Source organism: Cavia porcellus, unplaced genomic scaffold, assembly GCF_034190915.1.
Source record: "Cavia porcellus strain 051 isolate PalLab524CR breed Dunkin Hartley unplaced genomic scaffold, mCavPor4.1 scaffold_1, whole genome shotgun sequence".
Taxonomy (NCBI): domain Eukaryota; kingdom Metazoa; phylum Chordata; class Mammalia; order Rodentia; family Caviidae; genus Cavia; species Cavia porcellus.
The window spans coordinates 134,679,359-134,697,865 of record NW_026947484.1 but is presented as its reverse complement, the minus strand read 5'-3'; the positions used below and the strand labels follow the sequence as shown (position 1 = coordinate 134,697,865).

At 36.5% G+C, this 18,507-nt stretch overlaps 1 protein-coding gene across 3 annotated transcripts in view; it reads left to right on the top strand.

Annotated features, from left to right (window-relative positions):
- Positions 1-18,507, top strand: part of Trim33 (tripartite motif containing 33) — a 113,748-nt gene that overhangs the window by 88,996 nt on the left and 6,245 nt on the right. For all 3 annotated transcript variants that reach the window (XM_063255813.1, XM_003479251.5, XM_003479252.5), the window contains exons 12-16: positions 496-628; positions 1,351-1,414; positions 12,053-12,212; positions 13,761-14,110; positions 16,781-16,904. In XM_063255813.1, the coding sequence (XP_063111883.1) occupies positions 496-628; positions 1,351-1,414; positions 12,053-12,212; positions 13,761-14,110; positions 16,781-16,904 (831 nt within the window). The remainder of the gene's footprint in view (positions 1-495; positions 629-1,350; positions 1,415-12,052; positions 12,213-13,760; positions 14,111-16,780; positions 16,905-18,507) is intronic.

The following is an 18,507-nucleotide window of genomic DNA, read 5'->3' as shown; positions in this document are numbered from 1 at the left end:
GCACTAGTTTACCATGTGCAGCATCCTGGGTTCCTTTCTCAGATCTGGAAAAAAGAAATTACCTGACCTCTAGCTGGAGAGGAGATTGAAAGGGGCAGGTATGAATGCAAATTGATAGTTTGTTAGAATGACTGATTGTGGCAGAACTCTGGACACTGAAGTAAAGAAAAGGTATTTAGGGACCAAAGATACCTGCAGCAATTTTGACTCTATCAGTATCAGAATTATTTTCATAATAGAATACAGGATTTAGTAGGTCATTAGATTTTTCTTTGATTAGTTGTATATTTGTTGTACAATATATAGATTTAGTCACATAAACTATACTGTGTGAGTTCTCAGAGGAGTTTAAAAAGAGGCAATAATTAGATAAAACTTGATATTGGATGAGCTATTAGTTTATTAGTAAATTGCAAATAGAAGCACAGACACTAATAAACTTAATAAATTCTGCCTTATTCAAAGCAAATTTATCTTTACCTTCTTTCTCTTCAGCTGGAAGATGCTGGCTCAAGCAGTTTAGATAATCTACTAAGTAGATACATCTCAGGCAGTCACCTACCCCCACAGCCTACAAGCACCATGAATCCTTCCCCAGGACCCTCCGCCCTATCTCCAGGATCATCAGGTAAAAGCAAACCAGGATATTGCCTCATTTGTTTACCCAGAAACTTTATTTTGTTTCTTAATATCTTTTGTTATTCAGGGTTTTCCAGAAAAACAGAAGCAAAAGGGGGGACGGGTATCAAGAGGGGTGTTAATGTGTGTGTGCATGCGTAGAGACATTGATTTTAGCTCAAAGTATTAGCTCACGTTATTATATTGTTGTGGGTACTCAAGTTCCAAGTTTACAGGCAAATTGATAGACTGGAGACTTAGGGGAGAATTACATTACAGTCTTGAGTCCAGAGATTGTAAAATTCCTGCAGGAGAGGAGTAGGAATAGCTCCAGCTTTTTAAGGTCTTCAGGTTTTCAACTGGTTGAATGAGGCCACTGACACTGTGGAGGATAATCGATTTACCTTAGTCAATCTAAAAACTTTAACATGCTTTGAATTACATAACTTTTGAGATTTAATAAGAATTATTCCAGGGCTTTAAAAAGAATGATGGGAATTGTAAATAGAATAGTTTGTCACGTGATTTGAGGAGGAGGGATGCGGTCTCTCTCTGGATCTGACAGTTTTATTGACCGGATTGTGTGTTCTGAAAAGGAATCTAAAGTATCTAGGATGTCCACCCCTGACCTGGCAACTAGCTCTGTTGTCCATGAATTTTTGCTTGTAGTAGTCTTGAATTCTGAACATTCCTAACATACATTGGTACTCAGTTTGTCTTACTGTTTTTTAGGTTTATCCAATTCTCACACACCTGTGAGACCTCCTAGTACTTCTAGTACTGGCAGTAGAGGCAGGTAAGTATTACGCCATTAGAAGTGTTATTTTTTTTTTAATTTTATTTAAAGAAAGAATAAAACAGAAAATAGGTAAAAATAATACATACATTCAGAGAAAAAAAACAGTAAGAAATCACTAGTTGATGTTTACATATTGTCGTTTTACAAATAGTTGTTCAGAGTACAAGAATGGAACATGTAAAGTGGGAATTCAAACAGCAAGACTGCAAACAGTTCTGTTCAACTATCCAACAAAAACTTAGTAACATGGTTGTCAATCTTGTACACTTAAACATACATGCAGTTATCCATATATCTTCATTAATGTTTAGATTAAACAAACTAAAGCAGGTTAAAATCATTCTGAACAGAGAATAATAGAATTGCTGGATTTCACATCAGGACACATCACATCTGTGATCAGCACTGGGTACTGTAGTGTCTTTTTTTTTTTCTTTTTCCTTTTTATCGGTACCGGGGATCGAACTCACGACTGCCTGCTTGCAAGGCAGGCGCTTATGCCGCTGAGCTAAATCTCCAGCCCCATCTTTTTTTTTTTTAATTTGATTTAAAGAAAGATTAAAACAAAATGTGTAGAAATAATACATAATTTCAAAGAAAAAAATAAACAGTAAGAAATCACTAGTTGATGATTACAGATTGTCTTCTTACAAATAGTTATTCAAGGGCTGGGGATTTAGCTCAGCGGCATAAGCACCTGCCTAGCAAGTGTGAGGTCATGAATAATAATAACTTCCCTACAAGTAGTTATTCAAGATACTAAAGTGGAGCATATAAAGTGGGGATTCAGACCGTGAGATTGCAACCAGTTCTATTCAACTATCCAACAAAAACTTAGAAATATGATTATCAATCCTATACACTTGAACATACATGCAGTTATCTATATCTTCAATTATGCTGAGATTGAATAAACCCAAGCAGGCTAATATCTCTCTGAACAAAGAATAATACTATTTCTGGGTTTCACATTATGACACTCCAGGATCAGCACTGGGTACTTTAGTGTCTCTTTTTCTTCAGAGTATCTGTTCATTTCATCAAGTGTCATATGATCAGTTCTCATAAACTGTTTATAGATTCTACACATGCATGAGTCTTAACATGTATTTCTATCCTTTCTATATTAGAGAGAGAAACAAAACAAAGCAAGGCAAAACAAAACATATTCCTATAAACACATGAAACGAAATAAACATACAAGATTGTTGTACAAAGAGTTCTACCATGGTTCCTGTGTTGTCTCTTGTTATCTCCAATAGAATTGGCTATATCATCAGGCATAGTATAATTGAATATATCAGTACATAACAGTATTAATAAAAATACAACTTTGTATATAGTGTAGAACTTCGAAAATTGGTAGTTATCAACCCAAAATGTGTATTGTAGAGTCTTGTCATCTTCCATGTAGTTGCCTTTACTCTCAGACTGGATACTATCAGTCATACCAGTTTTGAATAAAATCTTCTCTGCCTCATTTCTGTTATGCTCTTTTTTTGCCATCAGTTGTCTTGCTTATCTTCTTCATTCTGTTTTCTGCTCCGTTCATTGAGGCCTCTCTGCCACTGTTCCAGGAATCCTAGTACTTTTCCCTCTCTCTCTAGAATGCCCTGCAGTATTCTCTGTAGAGTTGGGTTGGTGGTCATGAGTTTCCCAAGTTGTTCTTTGTCTTGGAAGCATCTCGTTTCTCCATTAATTTCTAGAGACAGTTTAACAGGGTATATCAATCTGGGCTGGAGGTTATTTTCTTTCAGGGCTTGAAATATTTTGCTCCAGGCTCCTCTTGACTTGATGGTTTGTGTCGAGAAGTCTGCCATTATTCTGATGGGCCTTCCTCTATAGGTTATCTGTTTCTTGTCTCTAACAGCTTTTAATATTCTGTTCTTATATTGAATTTCTGGGATCTTGATTATTATATTCCTGGGTATAGCTCTGTTTTGGTTGTAGGTGGCTGGAGTTCTGTGTGCCTCATATATCAGAATATCATTTCCTTTTCCTGTGTTTGGGAAGTTTTCCTTAATTATTTATGTCAATAGCCTTTGTAGTTCCTTTGTTTGTACCCCAGCTTCTTCATTCACATTCTTTATTCTCGTTATAGATCCTTTTGTCATCTTCTAGTCTTTGTATTGTTACTGCTTGTTTACTTGTTATTTTAAAAAAATTTTCCCTTTCATACTCCCACATTGCAAAGTTGTCCTCCAGTTTGGATAATCTATCCTTAGTTTCTTTCAAGCTGGTTTGCCATCTTTGCATGGAGTTTTTCATTTCCTGGTGATCTCTTTGAATCTGCTTCATGTATTCTATATTTTCTTTATGTTCTTCATCAAATGGTTCTCTCCTTCGTTTGAGTTCCTCCCTTCTTCTGTCTGTGTCTGCTTGAGGGGTGCTTAGTATCTCTTTTATTAATCTTCTTATATCTTGCTTTACTTGGCTAAATATTTCTTTTTTTTTTTTTTTTAACTTCTTATCGGTACCGGGGATTGAACTTACGACTACCTTCCTGCAAGGCAGATAGGTGCTTATGCAGCTGAGCTAAATCCCGAGCCCCTAAATATTTCACTTTTGAACTTGTCTATGAGATCCTGAATATATCTCTTGATGTCCACTGGTGCTGTGTCTGATATTGCATGTTTGCTGTTCTCATTCTCCTTTGTATTTAGCTGTCCTGTGTCAGTCTTCTCAGGGTTGGGGCCTAGGGACTTTTTGTTGTTGCTTCCTCTTCCCATCTTTTTTGCTTCTTCCAGGAGGGTCCAGTTTCTTTCTTTGCTGGTTACAATTCTTCTGAAGCTCGCTGGCTAGATGACCCTTCACCCTGCTGTGTGCTAGTGAGTTGCAGACAGGGCCAGTGTATCGGAAGTGTTATTTTTTTTTTTTTTTTAATATGTCTTTTTTTTTTTTTTTATTTAAGGAGAAAAGAAAAAAAAAGCAGGGAAAGGGTACAAGTTATACAGATTTACAGAAAAAAAATGAACAGTAGGAAATCACTAGTTAATGGATTACATATTGTCATCTTAGAAATAATTGTTCAAGTCACAAAATTAAAGCTTGTAAAGTGGACATTCCATCAATGATACTGCAAACAGTTCTGTTCATTGATCCAACAAAACTCTGTGATATCATTTTCTATCTTATACACTTAAATATACATGCAGTTATATAGTTTGGAGCACTTTCTTTTCCTCTCTTTTGTACCATGACTATTACACATTTTGGGTTTCATTGCTCCCACGGTTCTTATTACTTTTTTGGGAGAGAGTAAAACCAAATGTGACATAACAGAACAGAATCGGTCAAGTCAAAAGGGTGGACATAATAGATAATGTAAAAACATAATACAAGGTGATCAACAATGGTTACCATAATGCCTCCCGCTATCTCTAATAGAATTGCCTATATCATTAGTTATAATACAATTGAACAAAACAGTAAAGAATAAAACCAACAAAACCAAAACATTGGAGACATTGTAGGTCTTCAAAAGTAGATAAAAGTCAACAAGAATGGGCGTCATAATGAATCTCATTATCTTCACAGCTGATGCCTAAACTTTCGAACCTGATACTATCCAGCAAAACAGAATAGGGGAACATCAGTTAAGAACCAGATGGTGAGAGTAATACAGGGCTTTAAATCAAGGTAATGAAAAGTCAAAGTGGGTTACTATAATATATCCTGCTATTTTTTTTCCTTTAATTAAAAGGATAAAGATAAAAAAGTAAATAATGGAGTGGAGATTGAGATAAAAGAGGGCATAACAACGAAACAGCGCAGATCAAAACATAACTATTTAAGCAGAATAGTGTTTCACCACCAGATAATCCTAACCTAAAAGTAGTTACCATATTGTTTCTTTCTTTGAAATCCTTGAGTACAACTTCGTATACTGTAGCATTAAGTATATCAAAACAATGTAAAACCATTTAAGAGAATGACAGCATTACAGAGTATTTAGAATCGACTAACAAAATGAACAATGGTTTCTGTATAATCTCCTTGTCTTTAAAAGGTTTTTGCTTATACTATCGTACATAATAAAATCCAATAAGATACAGCCTATTTAGACCATTGGAGACAGAAAGAAGGACAAAAGCTAGATGAGACTTCAAAACAAGATGATACTAAATCTGTATTACCTATTAAGATGTCATTTTCTCCAAAATAGCTGTTCCTATCATCCAATCTTCTCTGCCTCATTTCTGTTAAGCTCTTTTTCTGTCCGTAGCTGTCAGTTTGTCTTCTTCATTTTGTTCTCTGCTCCATTAATTGTGGCCTCTCTGCCATTATTTCTGGATTCTTTGTATTTTTCTTTTTTTAGAATATCCTGCAATACTCTCTGTAGAGTTGAATTGGTGGTTGCAAATTCCCTTAGTTCCTCTTTATCCTGGAAGCACCTCGTTTTTCCATCAATTTCCAGGGACAGTTGTGCAGGATATCTCAATCTTGGCTGGAGATTATTATCTTTCAATGCTTGAATTATTTCCCCCCACGCTCTTCGTGATTTGATGGTTTGTGCAGAGAAATCTGCTGTAATTCTGATGGGTGTTCCCTTGTAAGTGGTCTGTTTCTTGTCTCTTACAGCTTTTAATATCCTGTTCTTGTATTGAATTTCTGGAATTTTTATTATTATATGCCTGGGTGTTGCTCTGTTTGGGTTGTAGGTAGCTGGGGTCCTGTATGCCTCATACATCTGAGTATCTTTACCTTTTGCTAAATTAGGAAAATTCTCCTGGATTATTTCTGTGAGTAGCTTTTGTAGTTCACTTGTTTGTGTCCCTACTTCTTCTTTTATGTTCTTAATCCTTAAGTTATGGATCCTCTTATCATCTTCTTGTCTTTGTATTATTGCTGTTTGTTTCTTTGTTATTTTTAAGAAGTTTTTCATTTCATTCTCCCATATTACTAGTCTGCCCTCCAGTTCAGATAGTCTGTCCTTAGTTTCTTTCAAGCTGTTATGCCAGTCTTCTATAGACTTCTTAGTATCTTGGTAGTCCCTTTGAACCTGCTTCACGTATTCTATGCTTTCTCTGTTTTCTCCATCAAACAATTCTCCCCTTTTTTTCTGTTCTTCCATTCCACCACCTGTTTTTTCTTGGGTGGTACTTAGCATTTCTCTAACTATTCTGCATACTTCTAGCTTCAGGTCATTGATAACTTCATTCCTGAATTGGTCTATGAGGCTCTCTATATGGTGCCTTATGTGTATTGGTGTGGTGTCTGCTATTGCCTGTTTCTCAGAATTGGGGGCCGAGGAGCCTTTCTTGTTGCTGCCTCTTCCCATGCTGCCTCTTCTTCTCTGTTCCTTATATATGCAAGCTTATATAAGAGGCCCAGCTTCTCTCCCAGTCAGCCACAGCCTGATCGAATTGCGCCAGTTAGTTGTTCCCGCTCACCGCTGCGCACCAGGGAGTTACGGACCAGGCAGCCTACGCGTCTCCCCTCCCGGCCACCGTCAGGCTCTGGGATCTGGGTTGGGACAGTCTACCAGGTCCACCGGCAGCGTCACGCAGGCCAGGCACTTTTCACCAATCCAGCCCGAGAGGGGGATGTGTGGCTGGAGTCGCCACTTCGCCCTGCTCCCGCAGGACTGCTCGGGCCCAGAAAGTCCTCTGCTGGAGTCAAACTGTGGTAGAGTGTCAGCTTCTCTCACTCACCTCACCACAAGTCAGTGCACGCCTCCCTGCCGTTCGCAGATTGCCGTTCTCAGAGCTTCTGCGCGTCTCTCTCCTTGCCGAGCCAGTGTAGAGGTAGCCAGCCGCCGCGCGGCGGGAAACCCAAATCGCGGCTTACAATGGCGCGGGGTCCAGCCTCCACACCGAGTCTTTTCTGTTCCTGTTTTAGCAGCAGGACTGCATTCCAAGTTGGCTTCTCTCAGCCCAGTTTGTTCCTGAGTCGGCAGAGCATATCTCCACCGACTTATGTCTCCTTAGTCCGCACCATTCCTGGCTTCTGAGCCGAGTCTTTCAGAGAGCCTCTGGTAGTTGCTGTTATCTGTCCGCCATGTTCTCCCGGAAGTCGGAAGTGTTATTTTTTTAAGCAAAGCTTTTTTAATTTTTTATTTTAAAGAGAGTAAAACTAAACATAACAAAACAACAAAGCAGATCAGAAGAAAACAATGTGACACAGATTTCAAAGCAATAGGAGATCTACAGTGACTACCGTAATGTCTGTTGTTTTCTTCTAAGTAGTTGTCTATATCTTCACACACAATGAATTAATACAAAACAAAATAGTATAACATTGATCAGAACAGAGTAATGAAGCCATTACAGGCCTTCAAAACCAGCCAGTATGAAAATCAACAGTGGTTGCCATAATGTCTCTTATTCTCTTAAAAGTAACTGTCCATACCTTCATGTATGTTGAAATTAAACAATACGAAACAGACTAAAATCACTCTGAACACAGAATAATAGTGTTGCTGGATTTCACATCAAAATGCTACAGAATCAGCAGTGGATACCATAATGTCTTTTTTTCTTAAAAGTAGCTGTTCATTTCATCATGCATAGTATAATTGATTCTCATAAACTGTTTAGGGAAAGTTCTACCTATATATAAGCCTCTACATGTATACCTCTCCTTTCTGTATCACAGGAAAAAATAAAACAGATTACTAGAAAAAAAGACAACAATAGCAAAGAGCGCAAAACAGTGATGATACAGGCCTTCAAGGTAGTAGGAACGTAACTAAGGTGGTTATTTTACCTACATAGTGATCTTTAAGAGTTTCTCAGATCACCAGACACAAACATGCAAAATTGTTCCAGTTCTATGAATGTTAACTATTTTGTTCCAAAAACTTAAAGAATTTGTAGCACAGTTATCTTAGCTATCCTAAGTGTGTTTATACGAATTTAGATATTTTTTCTTTTCCCTTCCTTTTTCTTTTTCCTTCTTTTCCCTGAAATGTTTTTTCCCCCTTTGAGCAGATTCTTACCCTTTCATTGTGTTTATTGAGAATTTTGTATCTTATGTACTCTTACCATTTCTTACACTAGGGAGACTATACGATATTTACTCGTGTATTTGATTTATTTCACTTAATGAGTATGGTCTCAAGTTGCATCCATTTACTTATGTCTCATTCTTTATAGAGACAAATGTGATCATTCTTTATAGCTGAGTAGTTCTCCATTGTATAAAAGTACCACATCTTTTTTATACATTCCTCAGTTGATGGACATTTAAGTTGTTTCCAAGATCTGGCTATTACAAATGGTGCTGCTATAAACATGGTGTATATATCACTGTGATATGATGTTTTCAGTTCTTCTGGTAATATTCCCAGAAGTGGAAAGACTGGGTCAGATGGACTTCCAATCCCAGCATAGAAAAGCTTCTATTTAATAAAAGTAGACTGTAACCTCTGTATATATTTAACCCTGTTTTGACAATGATTAAGTTATGACCAATTTTATTTCCTTTATATACTTTCTTGGTCTTGGTCTGTTATTTTGAAACAAGTCTTAGACATCCTATCATTTTACTTGTGACTATTTCAGATGAGATTGTATACGTTCAGGTTGGTGTGGCTATAGACATTTGTAACTAATTACAGTATCACTTACTATCCTTTTTTTGTTTGTGTTTGCTTATTTGTTTATACTAGAAACTGAACCAAAGACATTGCATGTGCTAGGCATGCACCATACGGCTGAGCTATGTCTCTGGCTCTTTTTGTTTATTTTTTATTTTGAGTGAGGGTATCATAAAGTTGCCCTTGACTGGCCTGAAATTTGTAATCCTCCTCCTGCCTCAGCCTCCCAAATAAGTAGCAGGGATTACAGATGCATGTCACCATACCCAGCAATAATAAGAAATTTTAGGAGCTGGCCATTGTGGTGCATGCCTGTAATCCCAGCACTCTGGAGGTTGAAGCAGGATGATCACTGCTAGTTTGGGCTAGCCTGGGCTCCATAGTGAGTTCAAGGCTAGACTGAACTACATAGCAAGAGAGATCCTGTCTTTAAAAAGAAAAGCAAAAATATTTAAATTTATGACAATTACTATACCTAAAATTTGAACAATTAATTCTTTAATAATATCAGTATGGGTCCAGTTAATATCCAAGGGTTCCAGTTGTTTTTGCCATAAGTGCTCCTCTTGACGAGTAAATTATTTGGGGTGGTTGCTGGGGATTAAACCCAAGGCCTTTGCATTGACCTACATCCTTTGCCTTTCCTTTTAATTTTGACATTGAGTCTCTGTAGGTTGCCTCAACTAAGCACAAACTTGAGATCCTCTTACCCCAGCCTCCCAGAATGCTGGGAGTACAGATGTGTGGCACCCTAGCTGGCTAGAAATTTCGTTGAATCATATTTTAAAAAGCTCTGGTATCAAATGATATATTTACATTAACATTAATGTATTTTTTGGAGATACAGTTGTTTGTCCTGTAATTTTCCCTTTCTCTTGTTTTGTCATTGAAATGTACTACCTCCCATATCTTTTGGTCTTTGTTGGCATTTAGATCAAGTTTGATCAGATTCAGAATGGATTTGAGGAAAGAGGGCAAGAATACTTCATCATAGTACTGTGTACTTCCATCAAGGCACAGTGTCTATCGGGGGCTTTTTGGTTTTGTGGTGACAATCATTAAAAGTCATTAATTTTTTACTAGTTAAAAAGTGTTATTTTAATTGCTGTATCATTCCTTATTTACTGGTTTAGAATGTTTTTGTAAAGAAACTTAGTCTTCAGTTATCGGGTTATAGGAGAAATAAGGTAAATTCTTTGTATTTACTTGCTTTCATGATAATGAGTTGATTATCAGCAGCCTCCAAGAGTGACTACTTGAGGGTTTTTTTATTATTGCCTTTTTGAAATCATATACATGAACATATTTTCAATGCTTTAATAAATTTGATTATGAATTGTAGTGGTATCTTAAATTCTTCAATTTTTGAAAGTTTGTCTGCTTCAAGGATTTGTTATTCCCCATCCCACCCTACCACCTTGGGTACTAATAATTGAACTCAGGACCTCACACTTGCCAGGCAGGTGCTGTGCTGCTGAACTGTATCCCCAGCTAACAAACCCACATACCTACCTTTGTCACACTTTTTTTTTTTTTTTTTTTTTTTTTTTTCCTTTTCTTTTGCTGGTTTTGCTATGTTCAGGCTGGCTTTGAATTCACTTATGTAGCCCAGGTTGGCATCCAACACGGTGATCCTCCTGCCTCAGCCTCCCAAATGCTGAGATTACAAACATGCCCCCCCACACCTGGCCAAATTATTCAATTTTTAGCTTGTCAAATTTTGGGGTTGGCGTTTTAGTCCTTTTGCTATAACCTAGTAGTTTTCGAAAGCCTCTTTGTTTCCTGTGAAATAACACCAGGTTTGTCTTGTATGTTTCTTGCCTCTGTTCTGGAATTTACCATTTTCCAAAAAATCTTGATCAAATTAATAAGAAAATATATTTGTAGACAGTTTTCTAAATACTATGCTCACTCACTGCCCTAGATTATTGACTATTTAATTCTTTTCAGTGATACAGCTAAGACATAGGAATACTTGTGATTTTTGAGATAAAAATACAATAAATATTACTTGTACTGTTTTCTACTTTGAATAATTCAATACAGAATATAGGTATTTAAGGCACATAAATGGTGTGTGCACGTGTGTAGACTGGTCTGTTAAACAGTTGATCGGCTTTTTAGTAATGCTTCAAATAATACTTTTAGAAGAGAAATAACAACTGAGTGAAAAGTGTTCATTCTTAGTAGCAATACAGTCTTAATAGTTATTCACTTCTCTTATAGTAGTTTTGCTCTGTGCTGTAGGTAGAACTGACCAGTCATTACATTGATCCAAAGAAGATATTCCAAGTCATTTCTACTAATCATTATCATTTGTTTCAACCTCCTTCTCCAAAAGACCAGAATAATCTTCCTGAGACTCAATGAACCACTGTTTTTTAGATGTTTGAAGAGAATGAGAATGGTTGAAATTAGTAGGAGAAGTAGTCAATGATGTTTTGCACTGTAAGTTGAACATCCTTAATCTGAAAATCTGAAATCCTCCAAATCCCAAAATACTGAATGCCAACTTGAAACCTAAAGTGGAAAATTACAGTTGCACCTGAATTTAATTCATTGCACAAGTCTGGAAAAGATGGCCATGTTTATATTTATGTTGGAAAGATGGTTGTAATTATGTTCATCACCTAATGCAGAGTTTGCAAACAAAAAACAAAATTTTGTTGAATGTTTCTGAACCAAACTGTTCACAAATAAAAGCATTCGTGAACCAAGGTACCATTGTATTTCAGAAGCCAAAAATACCTGATAAATAGTTCTGATGCAAAGCAGCTCAGGTGAAAGTACTCAACTTGTATTGGCCTGGGAAAATGATTGTTTACTAAACTTATAAATTGTTATTATCAGTGCCTCAGACCATAAAATTTATTTCTAGGATCTTCTGAATGTTTAATTTACATTTTAAGGAAATTTGAAATTAGGCTTGTACCACCTAGGCATTTTGAGGTATGTTTGCCTTCTATAAAGTAATTGTCTGTTATCTTCTCTTTGACAGACACGACTCTTAATTGGTTGGGGTTTTTTGGTTTGTTTTTTTGTTTTTTGTACCCTACAATCAAACCTGTGACCTTGTACTTGTTGTTTTTCATCAGCTGTGGGTCATCAGGAAGAACTACTGAGAAGACTGGCCTTAGTTTCAAATCTGATCAAGTGAAAGTCAAGCAAGAACCTGGGACTGAGGATGAGGTCTGTAGTTTTTCAGGAGCTGTCAAACAGGAAAAGACTGAGGATGGGAGGAGAAGTGCCTGCATGGTAAGTTCTTAGACACAGTCATTTCACTGACTCTTCCATCTCATATTGTGTTAGTATGAACAGAAGTTCTAGGAATATATATTTATCTTTGAATTTTTATGCTTGATACAAGCCAAGTATCTTTTCCTGATTTAGTTTTTTGGTCAGAGAGGCAGATATAATTCGTCAGAAGGGTCTTTGTGAAGATGCTTAATGCTTAAGTAATGCATGAGTTACTCATTTGAAAGAACCTTTGAAATTGTATTTAGTTAATATTTTTGCCATGATAGTAAATTGGATGCTATCTTGTTCAGAATTTATTAATCATTTCAGTATTAACAGTGAATCTCAGGCCACACAAATCCCATACTGTTCTTCACCTATGAGCTCAGCATTAAAAATGCTGTTAAAAAGTTCACTGATAAAAACTTGTGGTGGGAAAATTGCCTTTTTGGCTTATGAATTACTCATTCTAGAGTTCCTAGGTTGGAATATTTTATAAAATACTGAATGAAAAAAGACTGAACCCCTCTTCCTTTCAAAATTTGGGTATTTTTCTGCTCAGGCTTCAGTTGTACTTCTTACATGGTTAGAACACGGGAATTTCATCTCAGACTAATAATGTATTCACTATAGTAAGTAGATTTAGAGATCAACAAATTTAGCGGTTGTTCTGGTTTTGTTTTTATTGTTGTTTTTTTGTTTGGTGTCAGGAATTGAACTCAGGACCTTGCATGCTTGCCAGGCAGGCACTTGTGCTGCTAGCCTTAGTTTTAAAGGAGTGTTACCTTTAGGTTTCTTCCAGACCTTGTTTGGAAAGTACCCTCATAAAAATGGGCACATATTTGTAAGATTTATTTTACACAGTCACAGTTTTCCTATATTGGTAGAATGATAGGCAGAGGATATAACAGAATTCATTTTCTTTCTCTTTCTCCTTGGTTGTACTGTAGATTGAACCTATGTTACAGAAGCACGCTCACCATTGAGCTACATCTCCAGTGTGTATACACTCCTTAATATTTTTAAGTTTGAGTCATAGTCTCACTAAGTTGGTTAGGTTAGCCTCACACTTGCCTTAAGCCTTGCAGATACCTGTGACTTACAGATATGTGTCACCATACCTAACCAAAATGTTCTCAAATGTTAGACAATAGTCCAGTTAGAAAAATAAACTGCTTGGGGCCTGGGGATTTAGCTCAGCGGCATAAGCACCTGCCTTGCAAGCAGGCGGTTGGTGAGTTCGATCCCGGTACCGATAAATGAAAAAGACAAAAAAAAAAATTTTAAGGAAAAATAAACTGCTCTAATTCTCTCTCAGTACTAATGTGCCTAAATAATTTGAAAGTTATTTTCATTCCTTCATGTCACTAACAGGATTTACAAAATAGTTTTTAAACACAGTGTATACAATAAGGATTAGTAGTGTATAAATCCTTATTTGTAATAGTTTTTATATTTGTATATATCTGTATGGATAAATTACTATAAATTTTTAAACACACAGTGATTACAATAAGGATTAAATGATTTTTCAAGAATTCGTTTTTGTTTTTGTTTTTGTTTTAGTTGAGCAGTCCTGAGAGTAGCTTGACACCACCTCTGTCAACCAACCTGCATTTAGAGAGTGAGTTGGATGCGTTAGCAAGCCTGGAAAACCATGTGAAATCTGAACCTGCAGATATGAATGAAAGCTGCAAGCAGTCAGGGCTCAGCAATCTAGTTAATGGAAAGTCTCCAATTCGAAGCCTCATTCACAGGTCAGCAAGGATTGGAGGAGATGGCAACAACAAAGATGATGACCCGAATGAAGACTGGTGTGCTGTCTGCCAAAATGGAGGGGATCTCTTGTGCTGTGAAAAATGTCCAAAGGTCTTTCATCTAACTTGCCATGTTCCAACACTTCTTAGCTTTCCAAGGTACCAGTGAAGTAACTGATCTTATATTTTCATAAGCCAAAAATATAGCAGAACTTTGTCATAGAAAATGGCGTTCTTATTGTTCAGTTTTTCTGTAAAACAGAGTCAATTATTTCTTTGGTATTCATTTTCGAAGAAACTATTAACAGAGTGATAAAATGTTCAAAATATAATGTAACAGTAATAATAGGTTTCTTCCCCTCGCCTTCAGTTCATATTTAGTGTAAGCAAATTAGATAAAACACTTAGAGGATTGAGGAGTCAGGGAGTCAGTGTTTTGAAGGAAATGTTATTTTTTATTGATAGGGCGAATGTGCTGGGGATCAGATCTAGGGCCTTGGGCTAAAGTTTGTAAATCTGTTGCTATCAACCTTACTATAGCATAATTTATCTATGAGTATAATTTATACTGTTGATGGCTACAGTAATTTATTTGTTTGCAGTTTAGTTTGAGACAGTTCTTTTGGATCATGCCTAAAACTTTTCTAAAGTTTAACATCTTTCAGAAAGCATTTTAAAGGGAAAAAAACAAGTTCTTTGTAAAAATACCTTCAGTGTTTTGGATTTTTTGGAGAGAATAGTTTCCTCGTTACATTATAAACAGTTAATTGGTACTGTGTCTTCGGCACTGTGCAGATTTCTCAGACTTTTCCTTTATCAACTGGTAAGAAATATCTTTTCATTCAATAATTTTGAAATGGATAGTTACCAGATTCCTTTTGTAGATGAGAAAAACGTGGGATAAAGATAAATAGTAAAGAGATTGGGGGAGAATATGAGTTTGGTCTTCATACTGACTTGGTGACTGCTAAATATGGTTTGAAGTTTCACAATATTAATAGTTTCTTTAGCACCCAAAGCAAGCTGATGATAGATTGTAAAGTAGAACAAATACAATGAACTAAATCATAAAAACCTTTAGTCTGGTTGTAATTCTATAATGAACACAGATGGGCAACTCACTGATTTTCAGACATCAGTGTCTGTGTCTATAATCAGTAGAATTTAGTTTAAAAGAACTCTCTGTTTCATCCAGTTCAATCCTCAGGAACAAAAGAGAAGAAAACTGATAAAAAAAAAACATAAACAGTACTAGAATGTTTTTCTGAATTATAATTCTTAACTAGATCCTAGAAGGTATAATAATTTTGCTAGAGATATAATAAAGGACCTTTTTATTCTTTCAGGAAAAAACATATTGGCACTTTTGTTTTGAAATTAAGGCATGTGAAATTTTTGTTTCCTTTGGGTTGTAACATCTGGTACATCAGGATTTTGCCAATGAATGGTTTCTTGTAAAGACATAACTTTGGAAGGGCCTATAAAGTGTTGACAGCAGATAGTTGGTCCAATCCCTAGATTTTACAAGTGTATGCATCTATGTAGATGTATTTATTTGTTGCGTATATGTCTGAGTAAGTCATTTTGGATTTTTTTATTTTTTTTTTTGAGACAGTTTCACTTTTCACAGTTCAAACTGGCCTAAGATTCACTTTGTATCCCAGGCTGGCCTCGAACTCATGGTGATCCTCCTGCCTCAACCTGCTAAGTGCTGAGACTACAGCTGAGTGCCACCACACCTAGCTCTGAAATTTCAAATTTTATAGAAATCCTGATAAATACAAAATACAGCCAGGGATATAGCTCAGCAGCACAACGCCTGCCTGGCAAGTATGAGGTCATGAGTTCAATTCTTGGTCCACCTCCAAAACAAAAAAAAAAAAAAAGTATAATTTTACCTGAGTTTTGTACATATGATTGTGCCTTGCGGGATATGTTTGTATATTCAGTTTTTTGACTACATGAACAGAGCATGGAATTATTTTTGGCGTATTTTTAAGTTAATGCTGACATGTTAAATACATACCAAAACAGCTCAGAAGATTTAAAGAACCTATACTCTTTTCACATATTCCATATACCCTCTACTCTTTGGGTTCTGGGGGTTTTGTTTTTGTTTTTGTTTTTCAGTTTTGATTTTTTGAGGCAGGGTCTCACCAGTTGAAGCTGTCTTTGAACTTATTGTGTCTCCCAGACTAGCCTCAATCTTGAGGTGAACCTCCCACCTCAGCCTCCAGAGTGCCACAATTACAGGCATGTGCCCAGCCACCTGTTTTTTTTGAAACAGAATCTCACTATGAGGTTTAGGTTGACCTTAAACTCACAATCCTCTGACTTAGCTGCCTGAGTGCTTGGATTACAGGTATGTATCACCACACTTAGCTCCTCTGCTCTTTTGTAATTTGGGAATTAGGTCCATGTGGTGATATTTCAGGGACCTGAAAAACTTGGTCTTAGGCCTTACGCTGCTCATCACTTTCGTACTGTGTTTAATAGAGAGATGCACTTTATATTTTTTCCACAGTATAGCCTCTTGGGCATACCTGAAAAAAGCTCTGGGAAGTTTTTATCACACAACTAAAAGATTTGACATGTACAGGATTTCCTTTTCCTTAAAAAAAAAAAAAAATAGAAAACTAGAGACTTTGATTTCATGTAGGAAACTGCCCTTTCTGTAGTAGTATCCTTTGTTAATAATTACACAGACAGGGGCCAGGGCTTTAGCTCAGTGGCTTAAGTGCTTGCCTGGCAACTGTGACATCATGAGTTCAATCCCCAGTTACTCCCACCCCAAAATTACACAGTCTGATCACGTTTTTCCCTCTTTAGTGGGGACTGGATATGCACATTTTGCAGAGATATTGGGAAGCCAGAAGTTGAATATGACTGTGATAATTTGCAACACAGCAAGAAGGGGAAGACTGTACAGGGATTAAGCCCGGTGGACCAAAGGGTAAGTGTCAAATAAGTTGATTTGTTATTAGGCTTTCTGTAGTTAACTATATATTTTTTCTCTGTGTAATATACACATAAACTGATGCAGTTTTACTTCTCAGATGGTACTTTTTTTCAGGTGGTATATAGATGATTTTTTAAATTTTTATCGGTCTTGAGCTCTAGGCTTTTAGATTCAGCTCCTTCAATCTTAACATGTCCCAACAAAAATCTTGATTTTTAGTCATCCTCAGAAAGCAAGCATTTGGGGCCACGGATGTAGCTCAACAGCACAAGTACCTGCCTGGCAAGCACAAGGTCCTGAATTCAATTCCCAATACCAAAAAAAGAAAAAAGCCAGGCGCATTGGTGCACACTTGTAATCCCAGCATTTGGGAGGCTGAGGCAGGAGGATCGTTGTGATTTCAAGAGCTTCAAAGTGAGCTCAAGACCAGCCTAAACTGCATAGAAAGACCATGTCTCAAAAAGCAAAAGGAAAGAAAAATAAGCAATTAGCCAGGTGTGGTGACACATGCTTATAATCCTAGAACTTTGGCGGACTGAGGCAGTAGGATCACTGTGAGATCGAGGAGAGCCAGAACTACATCATGAGACCTTGTGTCCAAATAAATAAATAAGAAACACAAGCAGTTAACATTTAAAAATGTGTTGCTCCCTTCATTATTAAATGGCAGTGCCATTCACCTTTTGAGTATGCTGGAAACCTATTAGAAAAGAAGCATGACTATGACACCATTCTCTTACTGCCCATATCATTACTACCCTAGACACTAAGCATAGTCTTACCTGGACTTTTACAATAATAATTTCGTGACTCTCCTCCCTATTTCTTCTCTTTAGTTTGTCTTTCTATACTGAATCTTCTTTTTTTTTAAAGAAGTAGATAAATCAATCACTTCCTTGCTTAATAATCTGTAGTAGCCTTCCATATTAAAACTGAAATTCAGGATCCTTTTCTCACTTCAGAGTTCTATTGATTTGTTCTGTGGTCTGATTTTTAGAGACAAAATGTCACATAATTCAGTAGTCATTATAGTTTAGTTTAGCTTTAATGTGTATACTTGCAAAAATCCTTCCAGTATCTATTAAAGAGTAGATGTGTTTTTAGGATGTGCAAACTGACCTTAAAAGGGGGTTGAAGCTGAGAATGGGGGCAAATGCCTATAGTTCCAAGACTCGGGAGCCTGACGTAGGAGATGACCACCTCAAGACCACCTATACTATGCATAGCAAAACCCTAACTGAGAGGCTGGAGATTTAGCTCAGTGGATTTAGATTTAGCGGTCATGAGTTCGATCCCCGGTACCGATAAAAAGAGAAAAAGAAAAAGAAAAAAAATTTGGAAAAAAAAACCCTATCTAAAAAAAACGTTAAGTAAGTAGACATTAACAGTTAACAGTTGTAAACTGCATTTCAAGTTACTGATTGTGTAAGAAAAATTATTTTTAATTGTATAGAAAAATCAGAGCTTTCATTTTTTTGAGCTGGAAATGTGTGAAGTCATTTGAAGGGGATAACATTTGTCTCACATGCATCAGAAAATTACAGTGAGATTCAACAGTGATGATTTATTTACTTATTTATTACCAGGTAATCTGTAA